This window comes from Erythranthe guttata, chromosome 2, assembly GCF_056151865.1.
Source record: "Erythranthe guttata isolate IM_541 chromosome 2, IM_541, whole genome shotgun sequence".
NCBI classification, from domain to species: domain Eukaryota; kingdom Viridiplantae; phylum Streptophyta; class Magnoliopsida; order Lamiales; family Phrymaceae; genus Erythranthe; species Erythranthe guttata.
The window spans coordinates 14,031,380-14,050,856 of record NC_142534.1 but is presented as its reverse complement, the minus strand read 5'-3'; the positions used below and the strand labels follow the sequence as shown (position 1 = coordinate 14,050,856).

Genomic DNA, 19,477 nt, shown 5'->3' with positions numbered 1-19,477 from the left:
ATTATGAACATAAAAAAAAGTAAATAATCTGCGTCTGCCGGGAGTCGAACCCGGGTCTATTGCTTGGAAGGCAATTATCCTAACCGTTGGACTACAAACGCTTCTTGTTTGGTTGATAAAGAATAATATTATAATAACATATCTCAATCTTTTTGAGTTTTTTTTCTTTTCTGAGATGCTAGCTTGAATACTATTTTCTGTTAGAAAATTAAACAAGAACCAATTTCTCAACAAGCGTTTGTAGTCCAACGGTTAGGATAATTGCCTTCCAAGCAATAGACCCGGGTTCGACTCCCGGCAGACGCAATCCAAAGTTCCAAATTTTAGTTTTCTAAATCAAAATTAAATATTAGGTTTTCATTTTCGATCCGATTTTAATTTTCAAAGATTTCAAAAAAAGTTCTAAAAATTAAACTTATGATATCAATATTATTATGTAGATCAGAAATTAATAAAAAAACGGAATTTCTTCGATTCAGATACGAAATTTTCCAAGCCCCTTCAAATTTCCGATAATTTTTTTCCATGTTTTTTTGGAACATTATTGGACTTAAATTTTCATTTCCAAATGAAATTGGAAGTTTTTCAATGGTGTTGTTGCTAATTCCGATTTCCACCCCTACGTCCAGTCTTCCGGCCTTTAGAGAGTTCCAAAAAACCGAAAAAAATCAAGAAGACCAAACACATACAAGTTCATAATCTGTGGCATTTATTTTCTTCAACCATGAAATAAAATGAATACTACATTCATCTCTTTACAATCTCAAACTTACTTTGAGCAAATTTTAAACCACCAATTTCTCAACAGAGAGTAGTATATTATATGCACATATCATGTATGTATATGTATGTGTACAATATCAATCATTAATGATTGTGTTAAATAATATTTTACTATATGAAGTACTTGAGATCGTCTATTTCGACCATCTCTTGTAGCTTCGACAATGCAGACGAGTTAATCTGCCTTACTCTCTCCCTCGAAAGCTCGAGCAATTTGCCTATCTCCTCAAATGACCGTGGCGCCCCTCCGTTCAATCCGTAGTGCAATCTCAAGACGTGTGCCTCTCTATCACACAGAGGTTCTAGAAGCTTCTCGATTTCCGGTTTCAACGCTTCTTTCTTCACCATTGCTTCCGGGGTCATCTCATCCGGACCCGGAATTATAGCCTGCAATACATCATAAAACGAAGAATTCACGAAAAAAATTATACGGGGATGGGGGTCGTTGCCCCCCTTGTGGGTCCTATCCTGGCTCCGCCACTGTAACTAATCATTAGAGTTCCACTAGTGAAAAAATGGGAACTAATTTTACGGAACTGTATTGAAAGAACCTGCAGAGACATCGAGCCTCGGCTTGTACTAGCTTGATCGAGAGAAATCGGAGATTTATTTCTTTCGATAGCAAGTCTTACAGACGAAGCATTAGCATCGATTTCTTCTGCAATTTCTTCGTAAGTGGGAAATCTTCGCAGCTTTCTGCTCAAGACAGCGTTTGCTTCGCAAATCTTCGGTACAAGTTCGTGTATGCTGCCCTGTACACGAAAAGCTAACCAATGCACTTCACTAATTACGAATCTTTAATTAATATTTTTTTTTCGGGACAACTATAGTAATGTTTAATCACTTAATTACCGGTAATCTGATAATCTTCGACTTTTTCGTTATGGCTCGAGTGATGGCTTGCCTAATCCACCAGTAAGCGTATGTCGATAGCTTGTAACCCTTTTCGGGATTAAATTTAATCGCCCCGCGTAAAAGGCCTATGCTGCCTTCCTGTGGATAATAAATAATATAATAATGCGTCTTAATCATCGGGCCCAGAAAACGAAACGAATGCAGTATAAAATATTAATAGAGGACCTGAGTTAGATCTTGCAAGCTTAACCCTTTGCCTTGATACGAAGAAGCAACGGATACAACGAGCCGTAAATAGCTTTTAGTGATTCGTTTTTCTGATTGTTTGCCGTTCCATATAATTCTGTCGAGATTTTTTTGGCTTATTCCTGCAGCTTTGGCCCATTGAACCGATGATAATTCGCGTTCTTCTTCCTCCATGTTTGCTAGTGCTTCTGTTCTTACAGCTTCAATTCTTGCTCTCTCCTGTTTTACAAATGAAACAACTTCATAGTTTCATGAAAATAAATCTTGCTTCAATTTTTATCGACATTTGGAAATCGCATTTGAATTTGATTTGATTATAAGTGGAATCGAGCTTGAATTGAAAGAGCAGTAACATGAAAATCGAACTCGAGCAACTTGATTTCTCTACACATAATTGTTATTTATGTTCTAATTGAATCGAGTTCGAGTCGAGCTTCGTAGCTTTAACTCGGTAACATGAATCGAACTCGAGCAACTTGATTTCTTTACACATAATTGTCATTTCTATTCAAATTGAATCGAGTTCGAGTCGAGCTTCATAGCTTTAACTCGTACGAGTTTTTCAATAATTAAATGTAGAATCACATAATAATAATAAAAAAAAAAATATATATATATATACCTGGAGGTGCCAGGAAAATTTGGCTTCTTCTTTAGGGTTCATAAACCTGGATTTTCCTGAATTCTTATCCGAAAACAGAAATTTGTGATTCTGATAATCATCGTCATCGTCAATGTTCATACATTCCAAAAGGTTAATTCTTCTTCTTCTTCTCCTCTTCCTTCTGATTGCAACTCCATTGCGCCAAAAATGTTCTCTCTCTACCTCACTTTCTCTCTCCTCCTTCACATCCAAAAACGACGCCGTTTCAATGCGTGCACCTCTGGGAGCGATTAATGGATCTTCTTCTTCTTGGACTGTAACACAGGCGTAATTTGACGAAGAGTGAGGGCTACTGTACAGAAGAGGGTTATTGGAGAGATTGTAAATTGAGATTAATTTGAGATAAGAGGAATTGGTGGTGGTGGTGGAATGTATTGAGGAGAAAAATAAGTTTGAAGATGAGCATATGGCCATTAATGGAGTTTGCATATGTGTTCATTAATGGCGGATGAGAGGCTGAAATATGATGAATGAAATGAGTGTTGTCCACTCTTGTGGGAGATATATATATATGCATAAAATGTATATATATTGGTTTTTGGTTTTATTTGATGCACTAGTTTCAGATATTTTATTTATTTACATGTTTTTCTGATTTTTGTTGTTTCAATGCAAATTTATTTTTGAGAAAATTAGTGACATATTTCAAAATAATTAATGATAGTTCCTCCGCTCTTATAGTATTTCTTCGCAAAAATTATGCATTAAACTAGACGTAAATCGACAATGTTATTTGCATAGTTGATTAAAAAAATTGACTATGGTTGAATAAAAAAATTAAACCGTATATTAGACCTCAAAAATAATAAATCGACTATAAAAAAAACATAGTTAACTTACTAATCAAATGCAGTTGATTACGTAAAACTGCACATAACAATACCAATATTGATGGAAGAAAAACGTCGATGATTATGGAGAAGACAAGTTCAGCGGAGGCGCGCGAAAACAATTTTGGAAAAGACGTTCACCAATTTTCACAAGTTAATTTATCAGTTTCAATAATATCACTACCATTGTTTGTCAAAATACTTATCTTTAAAAAAATTCCCAATTATTTTTTTTCAAAAGTTTGTTAGTCAATTTTCATCAACGTGTTCTTCATAAACTAGAACAAACATAAATGAAGAAAATGCATTACTACTACTAATAGTCTAATACACAATGGATCAACATCTTATACCTCGAGTATTTTTTTTCTTTCCATCAGGTCCTTTGAAATAGTGAAAATTCCTTTTCAACCCTAGATATATATATATGGGCCTGAGGGCCCCCATATCCCACTTGCCGAAACGTTCACTCGCACGTGCTTATCTTTGGCGCCATTTCTTTCACACAGTTCCACTCACTGTAGGTTTAATCATCTCTCTTCTCTCTCTCTCCAAAACACACACACAGTAAAAAAACCCTACTTCTCACACCTTAATTTCTATTCGATTAGAGCTTGCCCAAGGATTCTCCACGCCAATGGCGGAGGAGCGGAAAGCCAAAAGGCCCAAAATTTCCAGGTTACCCCTTTTTTTTTTTTTTTTTTTTTTCATATCTCTGTTTTATTTATTAATTTTACCCCAATTTTTGTCTGGGATTCCGTTTTTTTTCTCTTTCGGATCGAATTGTTGGTTCTACTTTCGGATTTTTATTTATTAATCTTAGGTATTTCACTCGGATGTTGTGTTTGATTACTTGTTTCAGACGTCCAATTTTCAATTTTGCTTGCTGCACTGCGTCCTAATATTTCGATGAGTATAAAAATATGTACTCGTTCTTGTCTGATTCCTCTGTTTAGATGGAAAAAAAATTGAAATTGTTGTTTTATGGTTGTATATTCGCGAGTTTCTTATGATAGCTTCTGTCGATTGTCACAACGAAATATACTACCTTTTACATGGAATGTGTTTTTTTATGTTGCATTGTATTGCTTCCAGATTTGTTAGTTTACGTTTCTCCAGCATGTTCTGATATCACGTTACGACCGTGTTAAAGCTCCATTTAGGGTTAAGAATAAAAAAAAAAAAACGAAAGGAAGACATTCAAAAGTAAGACTGGTGAAGTAATGACTACGATGTCCTGTAAATATTATGGGGAAATTCACACAAAGGTTGAAATCTACGTCAGGTTCTTCTTGGATTAAATGCATATAACAGTCAAAGTACTTTCTGCAGAGGTTCCCCTGTTTGCAGCATGGATTTCTGTGTTCCTCATCTGTACTTCATGCTTCATGTCATGGATTTCTATTACTCCTTAGTAATTTATTGTTAACCTTTCCTTCGATGATGTGATTTTGTTTAAACTGATCATATTTCGACCCACAATTATAGGTGCATTTTTTTTTACTTGAAAGTTTTGTGTAGATGATCTTTCTACTTTACACCTATCATGTTGCAGTAGTTTATATCTCTCAATTTTCAGTGAACAATTGTGATGAAATCGTTTATGATTCTCCTTTACATGTGCATTGAAACTTGATTACCTTTGAAGTATTTAACTCTTGGATTTGACAGAAAATTATTTTAAATGTTGAGCCGACTAATGTTCGTTGGAGTCATACACAAAACAAACTAAAATTTCTATTTACCATAAAGATATTCCACTGAAGGAATATTTGGTAAGAACTTCACATAGAATATTTAAGCAAAACCAATAAAGTGAGAGAACAAGTTTTGCATCTTCAAGTCAGTAAGAAAACTCAGTTATTCACAGTTGATGCAAATGAGGGGCAGTGATGCCCCTCTACACCCCCTATCCATTTGTAGATCAGATGTTTCGAGGTTCTCCTTTTTCTGATTGTGGTTGTCTTTCAGTTTGGTTGAACATTTTCTGGGATGCTTCAAGTTTGATTGCTACAAGTCTCCAAAAGAAATAAGGAAAAAACTTCTCATTTACCTGAAATCGTTTATTTTAATTTCTAAAAGCTTGCTCCTTTCACATTCATGTGCAGGGGGGACGATGATTACATGCCAGGAAATATAACTAAGATTGAGCTCTTCAACTTCATGACCTTCAATAAACTGACGTGCAAGCCAGGCTCGCGCTTAAATTTGGTTATTGGACCAAATGGATCTGGAAAAAGTTCTCTTGTATGTGCCATTGCACTGGGACTGGGGGGTGAACCTCAGGTGAAAATGACAATCTTTATCATTTGTCCATTTATTCTTTCTAATTACGCCTCTGAAGTTTTCTGAGAAAAAAAGCTTTCTTTTCCTCCTTAAAAATAAAATAAAACGATGCAGCTTCTGGGGAGGGCTACTAGTGTTGGAGCTTATGTGAAGCGTGGGGAGGAGTCTGGATATGTTAAGATTTGTCTGAGAGGAGAAAGAGAGGAAGACCCAATCACGATTACAAGGAAAATAGATACGCGCAACAAATCTGAGTGGTTATTTAATGGTAAAGTGCTTTTTCTTGACAACCAATTTGTGCCCGGATATTTCCTCTGAGCATAATTTCTCATATAATAATGTTACTGCAACCTTTATCCATTGTATCCTAAATTTAATTTATACTTGTACTCAAGCCTATGCATGTTATTTCCATGTATATATATCAATGCATTCTGAATATAAGGTTTGTGATAAAATGAAAGATACATTCAGTAGATTACCTGAAGCATAATATCTGTTGTTTAACTTAATAAGAATTCTCTTACTTCAAAGAAGCCTAGTTTCCTTCCTTTTAAATGAACCTACTCACCTTTGAAGACCGATATTCCAGTGAACATATGAGCTTCACACAACTCATAAAGATAATTTATTTCTAAAGATATATTGATTAGCTAGAGCTTCACGTCCAAACAGTGATTGTTTTCGTCTGATCTGGAGCTGGAAGCTCTTTGCTTACCTTTACATTGGTCTTATCACTTATGAAATTTGAAAAAAATCCTTCGACGTTTATATAGTGATGTTGCCCCATGCGTGGCGTGAATGGTAACAGAAATGGAATTAAGTGTCCTTCTGTTATATTGCTAGTTTGCAATTGTAGTACCTCTGAGATGAATTATTTGCAAAATGCGTTTATATGTAAATTAATACCCATATTCTGTGTTTTGTTAGGTAAAGTGGTCGCAAAAAAGGAGATTAATGAAGTAATTCAGAAATTCAACATCCAAGTCAATAATTTGACTCAAGTAAGTTCTTAGTTATCTGCAAACGTTAGCAAGTTGTCACACATCCAAACTCACATGTAACGAAGTTTCAAATTCTAGCAAAGTGTTTTCACAACCAAACTTTTATACTTGCACTACTTAAGCTGTGAGGTGAGAGTGACCCGTCTTATTTTGATTTGTTTAAGACTTAGAGTATACTATTCTTTTTAGTTTGGATCGCTTCTGCTCTGCTCTTGATTGTGTGCCTTGTTTAGGCTACATAAACAATTCTCTTTATATGTTCAGAGACATATTTGTCCTAATTATTTTGATATCTTTCCCCTACATATGCCCGAGAGTTTCCCTAAGGATAGTTTGTCATGTCATTCTAAGGGAGGAAAATTATCAATGTTGAATGACCACTTCATCTAAAAGCTTAAGTTGTTATTGAGCTGAATCACTTGCTATTTGTATCTCCAACAATCAACTCGTTAATATATAAGTTATTTCATCTACATAGTTTTGTTAGAGTGATTTACCAAAGGTAACGTATACTTAAGAAAGTTGGTCACAAAATGTGCTTAAAAAGCAAATAATAGCTGGTTAAATTTGGTTCAACACTTCTCCAATCAACATGTTTTATGTACAAATGTATGTATGTTAATAATGTCTGGTCAAGAATTAAGAATTAATTCTTTGGTATAACGGCAAGATACATTGTGATTGTTTGATTTGATTTTCTTCCTTTGCAATTTTATTCATTAATTCCCCCATATGATTAGATGTTTATTCTAACATTCAACATGGTGTCGAAACAAGTCTTAGGTTTCCTTGTTTTACTTCCACTTCTGCTATGCTTCACTTCATGCATTTTATTCTCTCATTATACATTTGTTGTGGTTCTATAGAGCATTTCATGTTATAATGCGAATGTGTCATTTCTTACATTTTGTTATTACCACCTACCACATTATTATGTTTAGATCATGCATGAAGCAATGTTGCTGGTCGGAAGTCTTCGATCAAGCGAACAGTTTGATATTTTCAAGTTGGACACTCCAAGATCTCCATGTTCACCCAGAACAATAAAATTAGGAATTAAGAGTTGATATAATGATTATTATCATAATAATATAATCTGATACTTTTTATTTGATTTTAAAATGAATTCTTCTCTTTGTTATATCTTCAGTGTCTAACTCACTCAGATAAATAGATGTTCATTCAAACACCAAATGAAGAGAGAACAATATAATGTCATCATAGCCATTTGACACTTTATCCATGGATGTGGGCTGAATGGCAGAATCAAATTGTATCTTTATGTTTTTCTATCTTTTTTCATTTTTACTTATAAGTTTATTCAATAAGTATGTTTGTGTTTGCAGAACTGTATGCTATTTTATGGTATGCAATTTTTTTGCATGTGTGAGTTAGTGTTGCTTTCTGCTTGGGTCCAAGAAATGTCACAATTCTCTTTTATCCTCTATCTTTATTCCAAGTTTCCTCCTTAATGAAACATTTACTTCATGTGTTATGATTGCATATTGCTTCTTTACTTAAACATATTTTAAGCATTCAAACTAATTGGTCTTATTTCTCTCAAATGGCTTTAGTTTCTACCACAAGACAGGGTTTGTGAGTTTGCTAAGTTAACTCCTGTGCAACTTCTTGAAGAGACTGAAAAAGCTGTTGGTGATCCTCAGTTACCTATTCAGCATAGGACTCTCATCACGAAGAGTCAGGAATTGAAAAAGTTTGAACGTGTAAGTCATTAGTTGTGTGGTTTCTCTGCTGCATTCTTTCACGAGCTAACAATATATTATCTGATGAGGAAGATACATGTAGTGATTCTTGTCATCTATAATAGGCTATAGAGAGCAATAAAGGGTCTCTGGATCAACTAAAGGCTCTTAATGCTGAACTAGAAAGAGATGTTGAACGTGTCCGCCAAAGAGAAGATCTCTTAGCAAAGGTTTTTTCAGCACCACTTTCTCTTGTCACTAATTGAACAATCAATTTGATCTATGAGTTGATGGATCACACTTATGCTACCAGGCTGAGTCTATGAAGAAAAAGTTGCCGTGGCTGAAGTATGATATGAAGAAGGCTGAGTACCTAAATGCCAAAGAACAGGAGAAGGACTCGAAACTGAAGCTTGATGAAGCTGCCAAGGGTTTGAATAAAATCAAAGAGCCTATTGAGTGAGTTAATCCGCCCAGTAATTTTGAAATTTGTAACAATTAGTTTTCTGTTGGCTATATTCCAATGTTTGCTACCTTGAAAATCTTTATTCTTTCTCCACTGGGTACTGAGCCAAATACATTTACCCATGTTGAGGCTAAATTCACTAATTATCTGACTCCCAATAAATTGTAGCCTCTTTTGCTATAGTAGCACATAAACTTTCTCTACTTATATAATGGCTGGTGCATTACAATTAAAAACCCTCAATTCAACTTCTATTTTTTTGCTGATGAATGGCTTGACGCTAGTTAATTTGAAATAAAATAACAGTTTCCAGCTTGGTTTGTATTGCCGAACTGGTTAAAGTTGTATTCAGATTTTCTAAGAAGCTAACAAACAAAATTTGGGTCTGATCATTTTGGTATCTCTGTCTGTTATTTTTTTTCTTTGTTTACTGGTAGAGCTTGGAATTGGTGAATCATATCACTTTGACTTTCCAAGTCAGGAAATCGAAGTTTTGGTCGTTTCTCAATCAACTAGGACTTGCTTATTTTGATTATTATCTCTGGTTTTAGACCCTCATTGTTACTTCTAAGTTCTAGTTGCTTCCATTTTTTTTGCCTAATTACTTTGTTTTCCAGGATACAAAAGGGAGAGAAAGCAAAACTAGAGGCTAAACTGAAAAAGATGAATGGCTTGTCAGACAGCAATATGAAGAAACGTATGCAGCTTTTGGAGAACTACAACCATATGGTTTGTTGTCATTACTTCTATTTTTTTTTGCCTGCATCTCGAAATTCATGTTTTGTCAACAGTTAATAAACTGAGTTTTGTCTTTTAATCTTTAGGGAGCTCTAATTGATGGGAAACATAATGAAGTGGAAGATTTGAGGCGTCAGGAAGAATCTCGTCAGCAAAGAATGTCTACAGCTAAAGAGAGTCTTGCAGCTGCAGAGGCAGAACTTGCAAATCTTCCTCCTTATGAACCTCCAAAGCATCAGATGGTGGGTTTAGCTCTTTAACCTGATGATAAATCTCTGGCAACGCCAAATGGCTAAGCTGGATAACCCATTCAGTTACTCCATTAGTATTTATTAGTTATGGACCTTATGGTCAATTACTGACACAAATATCATTTTAAGTGCTTGTTGTTGACTTCCTTCTGCTTGTTTTGCTTACAATATCCAGGAACAGTTAAGTGCTAAAATTATGGAGATTGAAGAGACTGCAAAAGAGATGAGATCTCAAAAAAGAGAAAAAGAGCAGCAGCTAAATCATCACAAAAATATCATGATGCAGTGTAATGATAAGTCAGTATCAACTTTGGCCAATTTTATGTTCGCTTATGCATTAGTTTAGTTTAATTGTCATCTTGCTTAATATACCCTTGCATGACCCAAAAGGTTGAGGAACATGGAGAGTGTCAATAATAAGCGTTTACAAGCATTGAAGAATTCTGGTGCTGATAAGATATTTGAGGCTTATCAATTTGTTCAGGAGAACCGGAGCCTGTTCAGAGAGGAAGTTTATGGTCCTGTATTGCTTGAGGTGCATTATATTACTTTTTAGACGTCTTGTTACTATCTATATCACACCCACTACTTAGTTATGAAATACTGTTTGTACTGCATATTCAGGTCAATGTTGCCAATCGGTTTCATGCAGACTGCCTAGAGGGTCACGTCGCCAATTACATATGGAAGGTAATTCATGGTTTACAGCTATATCATCCAACTTCTTTATTTTCCTATGTCTAAAGCAAGGCAACCGATTTTACTTTTTTGTTCAGTATGTCACAACTTTTACACATCCTACTAAAAAATTTCGGTTGTTCAAGCGTGGAAACCCCAGAATGAGAAGCAGTCGGATTAGTTCTTGTAATAATAATAAATGAAAAAAATAGAAGTCAATGCCTATCAATCTTGTGGAAATAATGCTCAAGGCATGGAACTAGGTCAATATTATTCTTTGAAGAAAAATAATCACTGGATTTAAATTCCGTTTTATTTCTGCAATAATGTCTCACTTTTGTTTGGGATCAGATCGAATTGTCAACTAATAAAGCACAAGGAGTCTCTAAATTTGAATTGACTAATAATTTTAAGGAAGTTTTTAGTGGGTACAAATCAGTCCCAATTTAGTCTCACCAAATTTAGTCTCACCAAAGATACTGGTAGGGACTGTTTCCAAGGACATCAATTAAATTCCAGATCTAATAATCCGTTAATAATGCTAAAAAGAAATTTACGAAAATAAATTCTTGCACGGGAGTGGTTCATGAAATTGAACAATGCCCTTCTAGTTACAAAGATATGTCCTTTTAGTGCTACTAGCAAGTACGACGTGCAATAATTATTTTTTTTGAACACTAGCAAGTACCACGTGCAATAATTTAAGTTTAGGAAGAAATCATGCATTTTCCACTTTTTTCTCTATTATAAAAAAATCCAGAATCATCTTTTAGGTGTATATTTTTAGTCTTTACAATAATTATTTTTCTGTATCCTCTAAAGTTATTATAAAAATAACTAGTTATTTAAAAAATAAGATAGCTATACATCATAAATAAATTATTTTGCACTAAACGACCCTATACTAACACATACCATCCTCCATATAAGCAAATGATATTTCATTAGAAAGCTCTAAAATATATTTTAATATGAAAACAATTTTATTTTAAAAACTTATAATATTTAAAAAGTTATGATAGGAAGAAAATACGAAGTAGAATTTAAAAGGTCATTTACCTTCAAATTATTTTATCAATCCATAATATTATAATTAATTGATATAAAAACTAATTATATCGAGGCATTTTTGTACGTACAAAAAGGGAAGAAACCCCTCACCATATTCATACTTTTATATGTATTATAGAGTATAGATATAGATATAGATACGTTTTTATCAAGTGCCAACATTATGTTTGTCATATGTTTTTATATTAGCTCTGTTTTTATATATTCTTCATGTTTTTATATTTTCTTCAGGATGTTGTTTTTAACTTGTAGTCCTGCATAGTGCTTGGTCAGTTTTGCAGTTATTGTGGATCATGACTTGTACGATGGATAACTTAATCATCTCTCTTGTAAACATATTGATTTTCTTTTCCTGGTTGGTTACCTTCTCCAGGCTTTTATTACTCAGGATCGTGAAGATCGTGATTTACTGGTTAAGAAACTGGGGTCATTTGGTGTTCCTGTAATTAATCACGTCCCAAATGAAAGTAGTGGCAGGGATCCCTTTCGAATAACCGATGAAGTATTGTTCTGAATTCATTAAAATTCAGCATTTGGCGTTGTTGATGATTGTCCGATCTTTTAATTGGTCTGTATTATGCAGATGCGTAAACTTGGCATATCTTCCAGGCTTGATCAAGTGTTTGAAGCTCCCCATGCTGTCAAAGAAGTTTTGATCGGTCAATCTGGATTGGATCGTTCTGTATGCTTACACATTTTTTTTGTATTCTGTTTAGCCATATAAACTTTTGAGCAGGATTGTAGATTGAAATCTGGATGGTCAATGAAAGAAGAGCCTAGAGTGAATTTTTCAAGCTGACATTTCTCGTGATTTTTCTTTGCAGTATATTGGGTCAAAAGAAACTGATGAGAAAGCTGATTTGGTCTTAAGATTGGGTATTATGGATGTCTGGACACCAGAAAATCATTATCATTGGGCCAGATCCCGCTATGGGGGTCATGTGTCTGGAAATGTTGAATCAGTGGATCGGTCCCGTCTTCTTCAATGCAGTATGTTTCTGGCAGATTGTTCAGTTGTTTCTCTAACATATTTTAATAGACTTGGTGTTACTTTTAGGTGAAATTGATTTTTGTGGTGCATGAATTGAATGTTGATATCAACTCTCTGGAGTGTAGGTTATGTCAAATTGTGGAAATATTATACTAAGTTCAATGGATTTCTTATTTTAATCTGGAAGAAAATGGATTATTATAAATAATTGTCCTAAGAAAATTCTGCTTTACCGAAGGTCAAATTTGGTTCTTTATATTAATGCTGAGAATTCGTAAAGTTTCTATGTTGTCTGTTATTCATTTCAGATGTGGATGTTAAGGAAATTGAGAGTGTAAAATTGAGACAACTAGAGCTCCAGGAGCAAATTTCTACTATAGATGTAAATTTGAGAGCTCTTCAAATCGCCTTGAGACAGACGGAAGATGAAGCAGCTGAACTAAGGCGTGAGCGGGTAAGTGATTCGAAATTTGAAATCTGAAATCACTGAGTGGATTGACTGCTTTTGTTGAATAAAACATATTCAATATCAAGTTTAACCAACACAACCTTGATTCACATTTCATATGCATGAAATTTATTGGTTTGAACCAAACTACACTTGTTATATGATTCTTATTCACATGTATTGGTCGTTATGGCTGAAATTATCCTATTAATGCATATATTAGATGTAAAGTGTGGGTTTTCATTCATCCTATAGAGGGGAACAATATGTGGTACTCTTGAATTGTTAACTTGTTGTGCAAGGTGCAAGTTCATTATCTCCCCAGGATGTTGAGATTTGTATTTTTCTTGCTGGAAAGTGGGACTTTTATGAATTATTGCCCTCGTTTTTTGGATATTCAAGGTCAAGGATAGGGGATATAAAATAGATTTTCGTTCATGTCTTAGTTGGTAACTTCTATTCCCTCTAAAATGATGGGTATCCTAATTAGTGGAGACAACTTCCAATTTGCGCATGAAAGAATTTAGAGGAAAAATAGTAGTTCATCCATTTGTTAGTTAATGCTGTTGTTTGTAGATTTTGTCGCTCTACGATTAGATACATCTCCGAGCAAACTTTTTACTTCCTATCCCTTTGTAGAATCTAGGGTTTAGGTAAATAAAGCAATAATTCAGGCTATCGTGCTGTATTCTCATGGCTAAAAGCAAAACTCTGCCTCCTGATTTTTTTGTGACAGTGGTAAATGTGTCTTGTGTCTTGTATATGCATGTATACATGTGTGGGTGCGATTGTAACAAATACACAACCATCATTAGTCTTTGTTGTGCTTTCCTCAGCAATCTTGTAGCTTCTATGGATCAATTTTTCACCAGTTACAAATTTATAATCAAGTCGACAGATGATTTTTTTTCTAAAACAATCGTTCTAAAAGTAGAGCTGTGGGAAGATCACATGTCAAATCAAGCAGTTGGATGTTTTTCCTTTTCATGTGAGGCTCTCTTTTAGCATATTTGTGAACATGGTATGGTAACTATGATAATAACTCAGGACGAGATTGTTAACATCACTCAAAGCAAGAAGAAGAAATGGAAGGAGATGGAGAACCTTGTCAGTAAGTAAAATACTGATTCTTCTGGTAGATACACTCTTATTTTTATGAAATATATTTGACATATAAGTTTATCTAATTTTAGACCAAAGAAAAATAAAGTTGAACGCTATAAGAAGAGAGGATGATCCTGATGCTGCAATAGCAAAGCTGACTGACAAGGTTAAGGAATTGAAGATGCAGCGGTTCAACTGTGTTATAGAAATTAAAGTGAGGCTCCTTTTTTTTTTTTTTTTTCTCAAAGTTCTTTAAATGCTCTTCAGTCAGTTATGAGATGTTGTATTTGCCCTTTTCTAATTCAACATGCTGGTTCGTCGAATCGCTGCTTTGTTTTGATAGAATTTACTTACTGAGGCTGTTGCTTACCGTAGAAGTTTTGCTGAAAAGAACTTGTGCTGCATTGAACTTGAAGCTAAGGTATGATTCACTTGTTGATTTTTAATATATGTACCTCAGTCTTTCATGATATCTCATACAGAAAAAATCTCAAAGTTTGTTAAGAGAATGAAATCTAGAAACTACAAGTTAGTGCTACGTGCAAAAATGTCTGATGTAATTCAATATTTGAAGTAATTTGAGCAGCCACTATGGATTATAAACTTAGTGTTTCTAACAGCTAAGTTTTATTAGGAAAACACCTGGAAACATTAGGAGCCCCTAGCCTTGCTGCCTATATGAACATTTACTAATCCAAGTTCTAGCTGGATATATTAATAATTTTGTAATACATACTTTAATCACCAATCTATGTTTGTATCTTATAAGACAAGTGATTATGAGTAGTTTGTATACTTGGTGTGATTTCTCATGTTCATTATTGTTCATCTTTAGAAGGCTCAAATCTTCCCTCAAGAGTCTCCATTTATTGGTTTTATATTTCTCCTAGTGGTCAATCTACTTATTTTCCTCTCCTAATTGTACCTTTGACTTCATAAGATCTATATTTGAGTTTATTTTTTCTTTCTTTTTAATTGAATTAGTTACATAGTCATTTCAGTTAACAACTTCCAACAATCAATAAGTGACAACCATAGAATTATACAAACACCAACACTTTTGATGGTTTTGGATCCAAGATCTCATAGCTGTAGTCCCTCAAAGAGGGCTTGCAGCAGCAGATATTTTTGTGATAAATTATTCTAGCCACTCAACATGGTTGGTTATTGCGATAACTTTCCAGCTAACTGTACAAAAGTCTATCACCCGCATAATGTACTTATAAGATAACTTTCACTTATTCTTGTTCAATTTTTTTGACTTTTTTAACACGGTGCAATTCTGCTTTAATATTTTGTTTCATTTGTTAGATCAAGGAGATGGAATCCAATGCGAAGGAACAAGAAAAGTTTGCCTTGCAAGCTTCCTTACATTTTGAAAACTGTAAGTATTAACTTTCTGCACGATCTGAGTTCTGCATTTCTAAACTTTGAGCCTAAATGCTAATAGTTGCATATTTGTTTTTGTTGTGAGAAAACATCCAATAACTTTTCAAAGCCAGAGTATGATAAGACATTTTGTTACTAAAATGCCTATGTTCTAAATAAAAAATAAAAGGACCTAAAAATGGACAGTGATTTCGTTGAACAACTGCTTTTTAATTTACTCTTGGACTGCTTCTTCTAGCTGTTTTACCAACCATTAGGCTCTATAATATTTCGAAAACTATATGAAAGTTCTTCTTACACTGGTTGTTTGTTAAACTGCACTGGCCTGCCCCCATTAGTAGTTTCTGTGGGTATTGAAGCTGTGTTTAAAGGCTCAAAACATTTAACGTGTCACTTTGATTGCCTGAAAGAAAGTATATATTCCTGGAATAAATTATAAAAAATCCATATAGATCCTGTTTAATTACAAAAAAATCCAGAAAACCTTCAAAATCACAGATACCCGTTAACGTATTACAAATAAGTGAACAACCCCTTGAGGTTTATTTTTATTTTACAACACCCTCCTCAAGTATGTATTGAGATATTAACGTATTTTTCCATTAAATAAGTCAAAGCTCAAGGGTGAGTGTTATAGTTAAAGTACCTGCCTAATGATTCTTGTGACTAGCTATTGCTTAATTGTCTGTACTGTGTACAGTTAGTACGCATGATTTTTGTTATTTCAGTTGCTTATTTGATTTCCTTGCTTGTTGTTTAGGTAAGAATGAAGTGGAAAATTGCCGACAGCAGCTGGCAGTTGCCAAGAAGCGTGCAGAATCAGTTGCTGCAATTACTCCTGAGCTTGAGCAGGCCTTCCTGAAGGTTTATATTCTGACTGAACTGATGATATTATAATGGAATTTTAGAAATACAATTGTGACTCATGATAGTTTTGTACAAGCATAAACACATATAGATACAATTGTTTCTACTTTCTTGAATCAAATGTGAAATTGTGTTATCTAATACAGCAAATCCCCTTGATCATGGGATTGCCTAACCATCTCCTTAATTATGGGTGTACATCAAATCCCCTAAATTAGGGATTGTCTAGTTATCTCCTTAGATTTTGCCACACTCCCTTCAAGCTGGAGAGTAGATGCTTTCCATCCCCACCTTGGATACAGTTACTTAAGACGCTGCATTGCTTAAACCTCTGGCGAGTGTGCCCTTAAGTTGGCGATTATTAGATACATATGGAGTATAGATCAATCTACTATGTAATTTCTTCTTAATTTAAGTGCATGTCCATTTTCATGTGTTTTTCGAATTACAGATCTGTTGTCAAAAAGTCTTAAGGGCTATCTTAATTAATTTTCAAATCTTCCAGAAAGATCTTCAACTATAGTAGCTCACATGCTCCTTGAGCTATGGCAACTATATTTCAGCACTTGATCTAGCGACCAAATTTTATTTCTTTCTCCAAGTTATGAATAATGGTTGTTATCACATCCCCTAATTTTGTTTTCTAAAGGTACTAGACTTGTATCATGTAATTGTTCAGCTGTTTAAGCTAAAATCTTCTGCTCTTGCATAGCATGCTTTATTATTTTGTCTTTTGTATTCCTGGAGTTTGTTAGTGCTCATTACATAAAACTACTCACAGATGCCTACTACTGTTGAGGATTTGGAAGCTGCAATCCAGGATACGATATCCGAAGCCAATTCCATTCTTTTCCTTAACCATAACATTTTGGAGGAATACGAAAGGCGTCAAAAAAAGGTACATCTCTTTCTTTTTTGCATCGGATAAGCGTGGCTAGTAATGCTTCTTTCTCTCGCTCGTGTTAATGCTTATGTGAAGTGGTAAATATGCAGATTGAAGAACTTGAAGATAAGCAAGGAACGAATGAAAGGGAATTGAATACCCGATTAGATGAAATCAATGCTCTGAAGGTTTGAGTCATGGATCATCATTAAAAAAAAATGTTGTACATCATTGCATTTCTGTTAATAGTATTCTCCAGTATTCTTACCTTAATAGCTGGTGCTTTTTTTATTTTTCCACATATCTCAATCTTCGAATTCCTGGTTACTGTGAGATCAATCATCCATCCCAACCCCCTTCCCCCCAAGCCACGCAAATGATATTTAAAAGACATTATAAGAGATGGGTGGGAACACAAATTTCTTTATTACATTCCGTGTGCTTGAACTCCCCACATATTCTGATAGTGAACTGTCTGCAGGAAAGTTGGCTTCCGACATTGAGAACCCTTGTGACCCGGATTAATGAAACTTTTAACCACAATTTCCAAGAAATGGCTGTTGCGGGAGAGGTGTCTTTAGGTATTTGTCACGACTTATTTTCGTTACTCCATCCTAGGTGTCCAGTTAACTGCCATGTTTTAATATTTCATTTGACGTTCTAGGATTTATGTATTGATTGGTTGATTTTCAGATGAACGTGATACTGATTTTGATCAATATGGGATCTTGATAAAAGTAAAGTTCAGGTGATTTCAATCAACCTTTTACCTAGTTTTCCTTCAAGCACAATATGTGGTTTCTACATACAAAAGAGCTACTGTTTCTCTTGATGCTCAGGTTTATTCTGACCCACAAATGTGGTTCATATGGATTCAGACATAAACTTATGTGCTGGATTTTTTTCGAGCCAGGAATTGTACTTCTCTATAGATCTCTCTTATCTTTGGCTTTATCTTTATTTTGTTTTGTTTTAATGTAATTTTATGGCTCCACTATCACTACTAGGCAAACAGGGCAGCTTCAGGTTTTAAGTGCTCACCACCAATCTGGAGGGGTAAACCTCCTTGCCCGATATTTCTTTATGTACATAATTTCTCTCCGCAGCTTCTAATTCTTTACAAACCTGGTTTTATAGGAGCGCTCAGTTTCGACCATTTTGTACCTTGTCTCTCTACAAGACCTTACAAACTGCCCATTTAGAGTAGTTGATGAAATAAATCAAGGTTGGTTTGATTGTATGATCCTCAACGTTTCAACAAATGGTTGCACTTATTGAATGAAAAAAAATATCATCAATATTTTGTTGTCTCCCAGGCATGGACCCCATAAACGAGAGAAAGATGTTTCAGCAGTTGGTCAGAGCAGCGAGCCAGCCAAACACGCCTCAGTAAGAGATCACTGTTTTAGATCATTGATTTGGCTACCGAATGCACTTTACCAATATTAGTTAGTTGTTTTAGGTTTATAAATGGCAATTGCATCCGTTTTACTTTGTGGACTGCAGCTTACGTTGGAATTCCTATATACGAACTATTCATGCTTTTCCATGCGTACGAATTACAAAACATATAGTAAATGAATCACATTTTGGTCTCATATGCAGGTGTTTCTTGCTTACCCCAAAACTGCTGCCAAATCTAGAATACAGTGATGCATGCAGCATTCTTACTGTAATGAATGGTCCTTGGATCGAGCAGCCATCGAAAGGTTTGCCAATCGAGTCTCGGTTCATGAATAAATTCTGCTATTTGGTATTTTATTGATATCTCTTATAAAGCGACATTTTTTTTTCTTTTTGCCAATTTGCAGTGTGGAGTGGTGGTGAAAACTGGGGATCTATCATAACAGCAACGGCAGAAAACCGCTGCTAAAGGGCCGTCGTACCATGGTCCGTTGTGAAATAGCCTAAATTCTCATTTGTTCATAAATATAGACACACAACATTATCTGTTCTTCTCGAAGAGCCGAAGTATTAAATCATTATTTTTGCTGTATGATATTTTTCTGTGCCTTGTACATTAGAATACACCTTTGGCCGTCATTTACGGCGTGTCAACAAAATACACTCTCATGTAACACCGAGTCCCTCCATCTATTTGACCATTAACAACTAACAGTCAACGGTCAAATTATGGCTTAATGTGAGTTTATTTGAGCAAAATGCAATAAGACCCTATATTATCTTCAACTGCTAATAAAGTCCTTATCTAAAAATACT

At 34.7% G+C, this 19,477-nt stretch overlaps 2 protein-coding genes and 2 non-coding genes across 5 annotated transcripts; 2 read left to right on the top strand and 2 right to left on the bottom strand.

The window, feature by feature from the left end:
• Window positions 1-29: 29 nt before the first annotated feature.
• TRNAG-UCC (transfer RNA glycine (anticodon UCC)) lies at window positions 30-101 on the bottom strand. Its single transcript has one exon. It is a non-coding gene; the product is annotated as a tRNA-Gly (tRNA).
• Window positions 102-234: 133 nt separating this feature from the next.
• Window positions 235-306, top strand: TRNAG-UCC (transfer RNA glycine (anticodon UCC)). The gene has a single exon. It is a non-coding gene; the product is annotated as a tRNA-Gly (tRNA).
• Window positions 307-697: 391 nt separating this feature from the next.
• On the bottom strand, window positions 698-3,082 carry SIG4 (sigma factor 4). Its single transcript, XM_012994326.2, has 5 exons — window positions 2,507-3,082; window positions 1,864-2,103; window positions 1,636-1,776; window positions 1,335-1,535; window positions 698-1,170 (listed from the first exon to the last, which is right to left on the bottom strand). The coding sequence occupies exons 1-5, from the start codon at window positions 2,975-2,977 to the stop codon at window positions 895-897; spliced, it is 1,329 nt and encodes a 442-aa protein (XP_012849780.2). The 5' UTR covers window positions 2,978-3,082; the 3' UTR covers window positions 698-894.
• A 652-nt stretch (window positions 3,083-3,734) lies between these two features.
• On the top strand, window positions 3,735-19,420 carry SMC5 (structural maintenance of chromosomes 5). Of its 2 annotated transcripts, none has more exons than XM_012994235.2 (30): window positions 3,735-4,056; window positions 5,487-5,664; window positions 5,779-5,932; window positions 6,595-6,668; window positions 8,243-8,392; window positions 8,497-8,601; window positions 8,685-8,830; window positions 9,455-9,566; window positions 9,662-9,817; window positions 10,002-10,123; window positions 10,217-10,361; window positions 10,451-10,516; window positions 11,949-12,077; window positions 12,159-12,257; window positions 12,400-12,565; window positions 12,875-13,020; window positions 14,062-14,125; window positions 14,208-14,332; window positions 14,462-14,539; window positions 15,430-15,502; window positions 16,268-16,371; window positions 17,156-17,272; window positions 17,368-17,445; window positions 17,739-17,838; window positions 17,951-18,005; window positions 18,265-18,313; window positions 18,395-18,482; window positions 18,574-18,646; window positions 18,863-18,966; window positions 19,069-19,420. In XM_012994235.2, the coding sequence occupies exons 1-30, from the start codon at window positions 4,016-4,018 to the stop codon at window positions 19,128-19,130; spliced, it is 3,159 nt and encodes a 1,052-aa protein (XP_012849689.2). In that variant the 5' UTR covers window positions 3,735-4,015; the 3' UTR covers window positions 19,131-19,420. The 2 variants fall into 2 exon arrangements, with proteins under 2 accessions (XP_012849689.2, XP_088668139.1); XM_088812013.1 differs by having other exon boundaries at window positions 3,800-4,056; window positions 12,159-12,278.
• Window positions 19,421-19,477: the final 57 nt, after the last annotated feature.

What these genes read in the sequence shown, in the direction of transcription:
- SIG4 (XM_012994326.2), bottom strand. Translation starts at nt 2,977, where the DNA reads ATGCAAACTCCATTAATGGCCATATGCTCATCTTCAAACTTATTTTTC. An exon ending in GCTTGCAAGATCTAACTCAG is followed by an intron (nt 1,777 to 1,863) that starts GTCCTCTATTAA and finishes TATTATCCACAG; the next exon opens with GAAGGCAGCATAGGCCTTTT. An exon ending in GAGGCTCGATGTCTCTGCAG is followed by an intron (nt 1,171 to 1,334) that starts GTTCTTTCAATA and finishes GATGTATTGCAG; the next exon opens with GCTATAATTCCGGGTCCGGA.
- SMC5 (XM_088812013.1), top strand. Translation starts at nt 4,016, where the DNA reads ATGGCGGAGGAGCGGAAAGCCAAAAGGCCCAAAATTTCCAG. An exon ending in AAAAGGCCCAAAATTTCCAG is followed by an intron (nt 4,057 to 5,486) that starts GTTACCCCTTTT and finishes ATTCATGTGCAG; the next exon opens with GGGGGACGATGATTACATGC. An exon ending in TGCGGGAGAGGTGTCTTTAG is followed by an intron (nt 17,839 to 17,950) that starts GTATTTGTCACG and finishes GTTGATTTTCAG; the next exon opens with ATGAACGTGATACTGATTTT.